This window comes from Equus asinus, chromosome 8, assembly GCF_041296235.1.
Source record: "Equus asinus isolate D_3611 breed Donkey chromosome 8, EquAss-T2T_v2, whole genome shotgun sequence".
Taxonomy (NCBI): Eukaryota; Metazoa; Chordata; class Mammalia; order Perissodactyla; family Equidae; genus Equus; species Equus asinus.
In genome coordinates this window covers 44,469,468-44,482,293 of record NC_091797.1, presented here as the reverse complement: position 1 = coordinate 44,482,293, position 12,826 = coordinate 44,469,468, and the positions used below count along the sequence as shown (strand labels likewise).

Below are 12,826 nucleotides of genomic sequence, written 5' to 3'. Positions count from 1 at the left end.
TCTCTGAACTCTACCCCATGTGTCTCCTCAGCTTTCATCACAAGTGACTTTATTCCTGCTCTTTTTTCAACTTATTTGTAGGCCCCACATCCTACAGTTCCTCCAGAACATCAATTCCCTTCTTGCATCATCATTGAAGAAGAGAGCACTTCTCTTAGCAGATGCCTGAGAATGAACAGAAGAGCCCTGAGGCAGTGCTTGTCCCTGTCTCAAGCTCTTCCTGAGAGGCAGTCCTGGAGGCTCCTGATTACACAGCCTCCTGGAGGGAGCCTGACTCTTGCTAGGAGTGGCCAAGTACCTGGTCCAGACTGTCAATATCATTGGGGATGGATAGGCATTTAGGAGCTAGAAACTCCGAGATAAAAATGCCCCACTGATCACTTTAGAACATGTAACTGAAAGGAACTCCTACATTTGTTTTTCAAAAACAGCATTGGTGCATCAAGCTTTTCACAACTGTGTTCTTCTACATGATAGATGTGCTAAAGTATCCATGGGAAAATGCTTTGATGTTTGCGACTAACTTTAAAAGGCACCAAACAAATAAATAAATAAGGAAGAATTGAAATAAATAAGGATGGATAGGAGGATGAACAGAAGGATAAATTATAATAAATTGAGTAGATTAAATGTTCACTGTAGAATATAGATAGTCAGTATCCTTGGAGTTCATTGAAAAAGTCCTTTAACTTTGCCCTATGCTTCAAAATTTTCATGATACACTGTTAATAGTAGAGGATGGAGAGGGAATAATCATATTTTGTTGCTGATAACAGATACCGTAAGTGCCATTGGCTTAAAGAAAACAAGAGTTGTTTGCCTTCCATGTAAAATGAATTCAGAAGGTAGCTATCTAGAGCTGGTCTGGCAGCTCAGAGATGCATCAATACCCCAGCCTCTTTCTGTTGTTATTCTCTGCCATCTCAGCAAGTGGATTCCATTCTCAAAGATTCCTCATGGTCACAAGATGGTGGCTACACTCAAGCTCCAAGGATCATGTTCTAGGCAGAAGAAAGGAGGAAATAGGAAGACTATGGATCTCTCTTGAGAAGTACAACCCAACAATTTCCACCTAAAAATCATTGGCTCAAACTTAGGCCCTTGTATTTCCTATCTACAAGGGGGAGGGGCAGATTGCTGTAAACCCTCCCCCCAAATTCGGTTTGATTACTAAGAAGAAGCACGAAGTAGATATTACACAAGGATCCTGCCATGTCTACCACAGAGCTTAAATTCAGACTTTTGGAACAGAATCAAATTCCATCAGCCAAGATACATCGTAGCCCTGGGAGCTTTAATCACTGTCTTGGAATGTCAATAAAGTGTCTTGGGAAGCTCTAGGCCACGGTCATTCACAGCCTACCCAGAGTCTAACCTCAGAGAATACAGAATCCTGTTGGCAGAGTAGAAACAAATACACATGAAAATACAAATGTAGCACAAATAAGGCACAACGGGTGAAGGAAGCTGCTCAGCAACACTGCAAACAAGCATATTCTGAAAAATCTAAGACATGCCCATTAGCCACTGGCAGCACTGCCTCTGGAAACCTGAAAATTATATGACTTGGTAACGGATCTGAGATGAGTTTCAGAGGTGCCAAAAAGATAGAGTAGATCTTGTTTTCTTTCCATTCGCACTTGCATTTGTCTCTGTTGTAAAAGATGTCCTCCTCTGTGTGCCCACCTACATCCACACAGATGTTAGCGAACGGCTACAGAAACATTTTACTTGATACACGTCTTCCTCTCTTCACATATTAAAATCTTGTAGTTTTCCTGCTTGGTTCTGCTGATAAATCTATTATGATATAAAAGACATAAACTAAGTGTATATAATGAAATCCTGATTATACACAAATATGCACATGAATGATTCAAATAGGTAAACACAGAGAGACACAAACAGTGTGGGAATTAGGGCTGGAAGTTTTCTTCTTTTTGCACAATCCAATACAGTTACAGTTTCATTCTAACCTTCCCCACTGGTGTCTGTCCCCACTGATAAGAAACACCCCTCTGAGCCAATCAAAAAACTAATTCTTCCAAAGAGAGACTCTGTTACTGTTTCTCACAGTGAGCAGCATTTCCTTCATTTCCTTTTCTTCCAGAGCAGACTGTTAACTGTAGCGAAGAACTATTGATTACTTCACTCTGTGGCCTGCGATATTCAGATGGGAACGCCTAGGGGTAAGTGGGGGAAATTGGTAAAAGCCAGTGTTGCACACCCTGGGAGGAGAGAGGCTAAGAAGCTGAGAATGGGTGTAAAGAAGTCCTCACCCAGAGAAAGGGGTTTGGTGCTTGTGTGTGTGGTGAGGGGATGGGCATTGGGGCAGGAGGCAGTGCAAAATGTAAGGACTTGCATTGGGAAATTTGGTGGGAAGGAGAAAATCTGAATGAAAAAACTTGACAACTACATGTTCTTAGGAACTTACTGTGGTGATAAAGGAGGAAAGGACTCTAATAATCTGTCCTGGTCGTCTCCAGGAGGGTATTCTAGGAGATTATAAAAAAGATATGTGCCTTAAAATTTATATGTGAAGATGTTCATTACAGAATTACTTGTAGTATAGAAAAATCAGAACCAACCTCTGTATACAACATACATATACATATATAACAGTAGGAGGATGATAAACAACACATTGTGCAATCATGAAGGGATTTCCATATAATCATTAGAAACACGTTACAAATAAAGAGTTTTTATTTATAATTGTAACAAAATTGGATCCAATTTGGGTGTTTAAAATGTACCTACATTTTGCTTTTGCAGATTTTACTATGATGAACAGCCTTGAACATAAATCTTTGTGTTAATACCTGATGTTTTTTCCTTAAGAATAATTCCTACAAGTGGAATTTCTGGGTCAGAAAATGAAACATTTTAGAGGCATTTCATATATATACATGAGCAAAATACTTCCAAAATATTTACATTCCTTTGAAGAGAGGTATATAATTGCCAGAACAAATTACTTAAATTTTATTCTTTTAAATTTTTCTCTATTTTAAAATTGTCTTAGTGAAGAACAAAAACCAATAAATATCCCCCAAAATGAGTGAAAACATATTCCCCACTCTTAGAGAGCAGAGAAATTGTACTTATTATAATAATAATAATACCGTCCTCTCGGGCTGCATAGAGAACAGTTTGAAGAGGAGAGGATGGACTGAAAGGCAACATTTTGTCTGATGTGGTTTTCACATTCAGACAAGGGTTCAAAGGTTGACCATCTGCACAGACTTCTGCTCCCTTCTCCCCCGGCAGTTCCTGGATTAGCAGGTACTATGACTGGGGCCTCAGGCTGGTTCGTTTGGAGGAGTTGGTATTTTCTGAACAACTAATACGTTGCAATCACTATAATTACTTGTGACAATTCTTCGTTGCTAAGTTGTATATGAAAATTTTTAAAATTTAAAACACTCAAATAATTTTTAAAGTACAGAGCATAAAAGACAAAAGAATCTTTCACTCAATTCCCAATTTTCAGTTTTGCATGTTTCCTTTTAGACCTTTTTTAAGGTAATGGCATAAAAAAATGAGTAGAAATTTACAGTTTTGTTTTTGTTTTTAACAGAAATAATTATTGTGTTCTGCAATTTGCCTTTTGTTCACTTCATATATCTTGATTATCTGGGTAGGAGACTATAAATTAGTCTTAGGTGCCGCATTGAATTCATTCAGGGTTGAACAGTTATTTAACTAACCAGTCTCCTCTGGGTGTCACAATAGGTTGTGATCCCTTTTTTCACTTTAAAAATAATGCTGCAGTGTCATCCTCACACGTGCTTCTCTCTGGACCCATGCAAGTGCTTTGCTGGACTAGATGTCTGCAAGTGGCTGTACTGGGGCAATTCTACACACTCTACAGATCATTTTTTGCATTGCTTCATTAGTGACTAAAGTTCAAATAGGTTTTCTCACATGGCAGTGATCACAGAGCTTGTGAATCATAGAGCCATTACCTAGTTTCCACTCCCTTTCTGTTCTTCTACCTGCCACATAGCAGGCCTGGCACATAGTGCATGCTCCATAACTATTTTTTGAATGAATGAATGAAAAGATGAGTGAGACTGGGTCTTAGTCTTAGCTCTCTCATCACTAGTCTTGTGATTCAGAAGTGGTGGGTTCAGCCTCTAACTGACTTCAAAGCCTCCACCAAGGAGTCCGCCTGGATCTTAACCAGAGTCTGATGGAGACATGATTTGAACTTGGTGATGGCCACAGGTTGGAACTTAGCAGAGACTGCAGTGTTGCCCCCCAGGTGGGCACACCCTCATATCACCTGACATCTTCAGGGAGGGAGAGGATACATGATGGGAGAGGCCCAAGAGAAAAGGGAGGAGCTAGATCCAGAGATCTCAGTCCTGTAGTCCACCTAGGCCTGCTCTCAGGCTCTCCACTATCTAGGGCTGCAGCCAACTGTGGTATCATTAGGATGGAAGCCAAGCTAGAACTCCAGTTTGAATCAAGCCTTGCCAGCTGGTGAAGGCCCCACACTTTGCTTATCACGAAGGTTCATATTGATGCCACAGACCATGCCTAAAAGTTGGTGGAGGTGCTTTTCCGAGCCAAGACACAGTTAGGAGCACTGGGCATGGAGTGGGGAGTTGCAGAGGCCCTGCCTCTGGGCTGAGAGAACCTCAGCACTTCGTAGAGCCGTGAGCTTTGTTGGGCTGCTGTGTGCTCCTAGCCTGACATATTAGCCACTTCTTTGCAAGTACAAGCTCTTACATTTCTGCCTTGAAAAGGCACTTCTCTAGCAGTGGAGATACTAAGACCAGGGAAATTATCCATTGCTGGTAAGCCCAGAGGCCATCTGCCAAGGAGCATTGGTGAACACCTGGGAAAAAAGAAGACAGGAAATGAATAATTTCCTTCCCAGTGATGTTTCCCCCAAAAAAAAACAATTGTGAAAAGAGTGCACTGAATCACACCGAGTTGTAACACTCTTACATGTTATCTAGGACATACTTGCTCCGTGAAACCACTTCATTGAAAAGTAGGAATAAATACATTAATATAGGCAATTCCTAGTAGAAGCACAGGAGACAAGGCTCTCTCTCCATGCCAGACCAAAAAAGTAGGTTACTACTTTTTTGAGTAGTGGCAGATACTTATCTTCACAACTCTCTGCCTTCCCTTGTTGGATGACAAGCTGTTAATCTGATCATCTAAAACCAATTTAACATGCTAGTGAGGCCAGCCAGTGGTGCAGCAGTTAAGTTCACATGTTCTGCTTTGGCAGCCCAAGGTTCGCCAGTTTGGATCCCAGGTGTGGACCCACACACCGCTTGTCAAGCCATGCTGTAGTAGGCATCCTACCTATAAAAAGCAGAGGAAGATGGGCACGGATGCTAGCTTAGGGCCAGTCTTCCTCAGCAAAAACAGAGAGGAGGATTGGTGGCAGATGTTAGCTCAGGGCTAATCTTCCTCAAAATAAATAAATAATAAAATAGATAAATAAACAAAATGCTAGTGAGTATTGATGGGCTAATAAATTCATCCTCATCCATTCACTTATTCAACGAAAAGTTTCTGAGGGTTCCATGTAAACCACCCACTATTGTACAGGCTCATCACACATTAGAAAACAAAATAGACCAATATTCTTGTTTGTGGAGCTTCCATTTGAGTAGGTGGAGACAGACAGTAAACACATGGTATGCTAGATGGTGAAAATTTAATGGAAAGAAGAGAGCAGGCTTAGGGGGATGGGAGAAGTTTGCCATAATCCTGTGGTCAGAGAAGTTCTTGAGGAGGAACTGACTTTAGAGGAAAGACTTGAAGGAGGTGAAGGAGTGAGACTTGTGGATATCTGGGGGAAGAGGGTTCCAGCTAGAGGGAAGAGTCAGAGCTGAGGTCCTCTGTCCTGGCCCGTTCAAGGACCAGCAAGAAGGGCAGGGTGTCTGGAACAGACAAGGAGGGTTGGCGAGATGAAGTGAGAGGTGCAGGTCCGGGAGGGCCACATGATGTGACTCAAAGCACATTCTGGCTGTTGCGTTGAGCATAGACTGTAGGGGGCACAAGTGGAATCAGGGGACCCAGAGAGGGGGTTCCTGTATTAATCAGAGTGTGATGGTGCAGGCTTGGATGTGGCTGTAGCAGTTGGAGTATGGAAAGTGGAAGGATTCTCAACATATTTGGACGGTAGAGACAAAGTTTTCCTCATTGAATAGGGTTAATGCCTGTACATTTAACGTTATATATTTTTATGAGTGATTTTCCACATGAAACTCAAAGGTTAAGAAACTCCCAAGTAGATATTTTGGCAGAAGAGGTCTTGAGTCACCACATTCATGACTGTGTGTTTCACAAAATTGGCCCTGGGGAGGTGGAGGTTGGATGTGGAATTCACAATCTTTTTCTAGATCCAGGTCATAGTTTCTTCTCAACTCTTTCTGGCATCTCTCTACAGCACTGATGAAAATGGCAAGTTCCCTAGACTTCCTTCTCCTTGACCTCCTTGTCGGCCTCATCTTCTTCCAGCTGCTTACCCCCTGCTCAGGTAGGGACCGTTCTGCTTTTATGTATCTGAAGCAATTACCTATGAGTGTCCAGTCAGAACCTCTGACAACATCTCATACCTGGAAGTCCCATGCCAAGCTGAAAGTACTCATGACAATTAGACAAATTATACTTCTGTTAGGATCATGTTCCTCTCTAGGTTATTCATACCTCCTCCTCCCTGCCTGTGATGCTCTCACCTTACCCTCATGGCCTCAAGTCCCTCTGATGGAGCTTCTCCTTTTATTGACTAGCTCAGTTTTCTGTGATTGGACCCACTGTAACCATTCTGGCCATGGCGGGTGAAGATGTTGATCTGCCCTGTCATCTGCCCCTGAAAGTGAGCATGGAGACCATGGAGCTGATCTGGGTGAGATCCAGCCTTAGGGAAGTAGTATACCAGTATGCAAATGGGCAAGAAGTGGAAGACAAACAGATGGCAGAGTATCGAGGGAGAACTTCGCTTTTAAGAGATGGCCTCGCTGAAGGAAAGGCTACTCTCCGAATTAGTAATGTCAGAGCCTCTGACAGTGGAAACTACCTGTGTTATTTCCAAGATGGCAACTTCTCTGAAATAACCCTGGTGGAGCTGAAGGTTGCAGGTGAGCCTCCAGATTTTACTCTGTGCTAGTTCCTCCCTGGGACCTGGAAGCAGAGGAAGACGTCATCCTCCAAATCCGCCTTAGAGCACCCTGGCTGGTCACTTGGAACTGCCTCAACCACTTTCCCATTTTGTTTCTCTGAGGCCCTTGGGAAAGACACAGGTTTTCCTCTGGGAAGAATCCCCCCTACACCCTGTAATATCGTGTAAAGAACTCCCTCATGCTGGCCACCAGGGTCTAAGCGGAAAGTGGAAGTTTGGGGATAGGAAGGATAAGAAAATACCTCCTCAGTGATGGCACACAGTTGTTCGGGTTCAGGTGTGTTCCAGATGGCTTCGGTGGCCCCTCCAGGTGCATGGTGCTGTGGGTCCCAGGAGGCTGACCTGTGGGAGAGCATCTGTGCTGCCAAAGTTCTCTAAACAAAGGCCTCTAGGAACATACCAAGTTTTGTTTATTATTTGTTACAGGGAGGAGGATGCACGTCATGTGGGAACCATGGAGTGTCTCAGTAGGAGAGTGTTAGAGAAGAGTTGCTATAGGAGTGGGCTTGTGTTAGGGGAGCTTGAAGAGGGTTTATGGAAGTGGAGCTTTTCTCTGGATTGGATGCTGTCACGATGGTGGGGGGTGTGATTCTGTGGGTGGGTATCTTAAAAAAAAGTCAAATGCAGGGCAGTTTGTATAGAATGCTGTCTTTGGTGTAAAGAAGAAAAAATAAGACATATTTATATTTTAAAATTTGATGTACACTTGCATAGCCCTCACTGTGTGTCAGGCACATTATAAGCATTAATTTAATCCTTTATCCTTATGAGTGGGGTACTATTATTACCCCAAGTTACAGATTAGGATACCAGGAGCAGAGCAGTGAAATAATTAGTCCAAGATCACACTGCTAGGCAAGTGGAGGAGCCAGAATTTGAACTCAGGCCCTTCAGCTCCAAAGTTCACACTCTTAACCACCATATTAAGCTGATTAATTAAGCTAATAAATGGAGGCATGGAGGAGGGAGTGGATGGGAGACTTGAACGACTTTTTATATTTTTTTGATATTTGAACCATTTAAATGTGACCTATTGAAAAATTAAGTTAGAAAAAACATGTGATTCTGTTGTTCAAGTAACTCATATTCAGATATGAGAAGAGACTTTTCAAGACAAGCCATTGTATTACGTTATAGTAAGAGTTTATCAATGTCTTACCCAAAGATTGCTGAGACGTTAGGAGGAGAGAGAGCACTTAATGTCATGAGATCAGCTCTGTCATCTGTGCCCTGGAGGTGAGAGGCTAAAGCTCCATTTCATTGCAGACCCCTTCTGGAGGACCCGCACCTTCACCCTAGCCTTTGCTGGGACCCTGGCAGTCTTCCTGCTGCTTCTCTCAGTAGCAGGTTACGTCCTGTGGCAAGAGAAGCCAAAAGAGGCTGTATCCCAGGAGAAAGAGACAGAACAAAAGGAAAAAGAGCCAGCATGGGCACAAGAGGAACAGGATGAAGGGTAAAAGGTATCGGACCTGGGAGGGAACATATGACCCTGGCTTAGGAAAGGGAGCCCAAAGACCTTACCCCTTCCCCACCCCACACACCTGCCTTTGCACTGGGTCATTTCTAAGGTTTATTTTCTAGTGGTCCCCGACACTCCATCTCCCTAACAGTAATTTTTTTCCTGCTAGTTTTCCAGAGAAGCTCTGGTGTGAACTCCATAAATTCTGATTCCCCCAAGGTCCCAAGTAGTTCTTGGTATCACTGCTTTAAGAATCTTAATGACTCCCTACATTTGTTCCGTTGCAGACTTGAGAGAGGTGGACTGCAGGGCTCTTGCCTGAGTGGCTCTCACGTTTTCTCTGAATTTGCATCTAAGACTCTCTGCTGGGATACTTCCCAGCCCCTTTCCTCATTCCTAACTCTACCCTGGGCTGAGAAATGTCCTGGGTCGATTTATAAAGGGGCAGAAATAAGGAATGCTGACTGGGGGGAGTCGTGTTATTTTAAAGCAGAGAAGCACTTTAAATGTCTCTCCAAGAGGGGTCCACAGACTGTTCAGCCCATCAAGGCACCAGAGAATATCCAGCGATGTACCTGAAAGGAAAGGAGGAGGAGGCAGATGGAACTCTCTAGGTGAAATGCCTTCCCCATGCCAGGAAGCTCACTAGTTGTTTTACATAACCTCACTAGCTGCTGAAAAGAAAACAAAGAATGCAAGATTTAAGAGAATGAGAAAGTCAGAGAAGAAGGAATGAAAAGTGTCTCTAAAAAAAAGGCTTGGCCACAGTGACTCAGATGTCATAGATTTATTAGAAGTGCTTTTAAAAAAATAGTACCTGAAAATTCCTCAGAAAGTTGCCAAATTCTTTTCAGAAACATGCCGAAAATACTACAATTGAGATAGATGGATTCCAGCATACACATATATATACAAGCATACACACAGTGACACCTACACTCAGGGATGGGAGTATAGACACATACAAAATAGATCTGCCAGGTCTCAGCTGGGAAAGCACTTACATGGTGCCTGTGGTATCATCAGCATGCAATTGATGTTCTTAGACTTGATATCAAGGAGGAGAAGGGAGGAGAGGATGGAACAGGCAGAAGGAGAAGGTAGGAAGGGTGGGGGTGGGTGTCAAAAAGAAAGATTGAATAGGTGCAAAAGAAGAGAATGGCACAACTCAGAAATTACATATTTCAGGTGATGTCTCTACCTTTCTTCCATTGCAGGTGAAGGGAAGTCTCAGACCTATGCTGGTGAGTGACCCAGATGTTTTCTGATTTTCCTGGCACATGTGTCCTAAGCATTTAAACTTTTTCTCTGCTGTGTGACCCATTGCAATTCCAGTGGGAATAATCAGATCTAGCCCAGAGGCTCATTTTCTGTGGGGGATACCACCCCTGATTTTCTGGAGCCTCAGGGAGGACCTTCCAGAGACAGGGTCTGGGCATTTTCAGCCACCCCTCACCCTGCAGGCATGCACACATGTCCACAACCTAGCAAAGCCTAGCCATGTCCCACTGCCCCATCATGATGGAGAGAAGGAAGTGCACCATTTTTGACAGCTTGTGTGCCTGACCCAGCAGAGCTGTAGAAGAAGGAAGCAGGACATTGGAAGGGACTGAAGAATGGGAGTGAGAAAAGGCTTAGTGATGAGAAGGGGTGGTGGAAGAACAGAAATAATGTCCTTTCCGTGTCTGTGTCTCCTGCCTTTCAGAGTGGAAGATGACACTCTTCCAAGCTGGTGAGAGAATCATTGTATGTTCCCTAGGACAACAACCTTAGAAAGCTTGTTCCATTTTTCTTCTCCAATTCTTGAGATTCTTGGAAGAACAGTCCCCATGACTGAGAGAGTTCCGAGTGGGTGACGAGGTCCTGGTCTCAAAGGTCTGCCCATCTTCAGGGCTTCCTGCTGAGAGACCAGAGAACCAGGGAGGATTGCTCTCCTGGGTCCACAGATCTTCACGTGAAAGAAGAGGCAGAAAGTGTAGAGCTGAGGGAAGGAGAGGCAGAGTGAGCTAACACTGCAGGGAGAGTGAGGATGTGGAATGACCAAGGAGAGAGGGCAGTGTGCAAAGATCTTTGTTTTTCCCAAGCTTCTTATGCTGCCTCCTGCTGCTGTGTGTCTCCAAGTTGCTTAATGTTTCTGAACTCTAGTCTCCTCATTTTTAAATGATGATCATAATCCCTATTATGTGACAGTTGAGGTAAAGACTAAGTGAGGTAATGAATGTGTATTGGTCAAAAAACCAACAATAAACAGATGGCATGTTGAAACTGGGTAGTTGAAGAGGATTTAGAAAGAAACTATTTACAAAGGCAGGATTCGGGTTAAGTGAAACCAGCAAAGGAGTGTGGAGTGCCCCAGGACTCACCATGGCGAGGAACTGTCATCACACCTAGGCTTGAGGGAATAGGGAGAGGGAGAAGTTACTGGAGCCCAGAGGAGGCTGTAGCTCAAGGACAGGCTGCCTGAGAGGAGTCATGCCTTTGTGAGAGCATCACCCTCTGAAGTTGACAGGGAGGAAGTGGGGAAAATAAATGCTGTGCCTCTCTTCTCTTTCTCCTTCCAATCTTCAGCTAGTACCTTCCTTTGGCCAAACCCAACAGGTAACCAGAAGCAAGGAAGCCCAGTGACGCTTTCCATATAGGATAGATTCCTGGGGCCTAAAAGATGGTAGAGAAAGGAAGAGAGTGGATCTGGGAGCACAGAAAGTCCCCAGCGTGGCCTCTAACACAGAAAATGCATGGAGCTATTGTAACTTCAGGCACTTCATCCCTGCCTGGCCCTGGACTACATATGAAACAAGTGTTATCTTTTTCTACCCTAGAGATTAGTATTTTTATCCCCATTTTTCAGATAAGGAAATTGAAGCTCAAGGATATTATGTAGCTTCAGCCTATGGAAAAAGAGACTGCACAAAAGGGAAAGTCATTCAGCTCAGGAGTGGTAGAGTAAAGATTGAAATGCAAATCTGTGTGACTATAACGCTCAGGTGGGCAGAGTCATTTTGGAAAGGGAAATAGGAAAAACATGGAAGGAAGGAGTCAGCTTGAGATATCCCGTTAGGCAGACCCTGACCCTCAGAACTTTACCCCACCAAAAGCAAGACTCCTGCGCCTTTCTTTTGGTGTTGCTGAGAGGGTCACATTCAGAGAAGGTTGGGAATACCAGGTCTGGATTTGGACCTCATCAATCACACCCAGGTCTGGAAAGCTGAGGCTCTGAGTTGTAGGAACAATGGCCGACCCCATGGCCCATCCCCAAACTTTCTGCAGTGGATGTGATTCTGGATCTGGACACGGCGAACTCCATCCTCCTTGTTTCTGAGGACCAGAGGAGCCTGCGGTGGGCAGAGGAGCAACAGAATCTGCCAGCCCACCCTAAGAGATTTGATGGGCATTATCGGGTGCTTGGCTGCAAGAGCTTTACATAACGGAGGCATTTGGGGAGGTGGAGGTGGGGGACAGGAAAGAGTGGCATGTTGGGGTGTGTAGGGAGAACGTGAGAGAAAAGTGGGTTTATATAGCACCCAAGAATAAATTCTGGATTGTGGGGCTGTCTGACGGGAATGACTATCTGTCTCTCATCTACCCCAGGACCAATCTGGCAATTGTCAATCCTCCTCAATGTGTGGGAGTTTTCCTGGACCATGGGACTGGTGAGGTCTCATTCTACAATGCCATCGTGGATATCATATCTACATCTTCCCACACATTACCTTCTGCGGGCATCTGTGGCCTGTGGCCTGTTTTCAGAATTCAATCATGGGATCCCACTGCCTTGAACATTTGCCCAGCGCTGACCTGAGTGCAGAGTTCTCTTGTTCCTGACCTGGTGTCTGACCATTCCTTGGAGACAACTGTGACCCCAGGATCTGCTGATTGGAATGGGGCCCCTCAGGCTGAAGTAACATCCTTGCTGTTCCATGCCCAGCCTGGAGCTGAGTGCCTCCTCCTTAAAAGCAACACTTTGCAACAATAAAATACTTACTAAATGTACACACCGTGTGAAACATGTCACTAATGTTAATTCCATTATTCCATATGACAGTTTAGTTTGGTACCACTTTATTGTCTCCTTTCTATAAAAAAGGAAACAAGGCTGCAGAAAAGTGAATTAACCTTCTAAAGTTTACTCAGCAAGTGAATGACAGCTAGGATCTTAAAAACAATGACTAAAATCCATTGGCAACAAAATGTACTGAGTGCTGTGCTAAATTATT

At 43.9% G+C, this 12,826-nt stretch overlaps 1 protein-coding gene across 1 annotated transcript; it reads left to right on the top strand.

Annotated features, from left to right (window-relative positions):
- The first annotated feature begins 2,051 nt into the window (after positions 1–2,051).
- On the top strand, positions 2,052–12,610 carry LOC106837805 (butyrophilin subfamily 3 member A2-like). The gene is made up of 6 exons (XM_070515480.1): positions 2,052–2,189; positions 6,422–6,511; positions 6,765–7,112; positions 8,420–8,613; positions 9,830–9,856; positions 12,201–12,610. The coding sequence occupies exons 1-4, from the start codon at positions 2,174–2,176 to the stop codon at positions 8,608–8,610; spliced, it is 645 nt and encodes a 214-aa protein (XP_070371581.1). The 5' UTR covers positions 2,052–2,173; the 3' UTR covers positions 8,611–8,613; positions 9,830–9,856; positions 12,201–12,610.
- The last annotated feature ends 216 nt before the right edge of the window (positions 12,611–12,826 follow it).

Bases quoted from the DNA above. Each gene is read 5' to 3' on its own strand.
- LOC106837805 (XM_070515480.1), top strand. The intron at 6,512-6,764 runs GTAGGGACCGTT...TTTATTGACTAG, and splicing joins GCTGCTTACCCCCTGCTCAG to CTCAGTTTTCTGTGATTGGA. The intron at 7,113-8,419 runs GTGAGCCTCCAG...ATTTCATTGCAG, and splicing joins GGTGGAGCTGAAGGTTGCAG to ACCCCTTCTGGAGGACCCGC.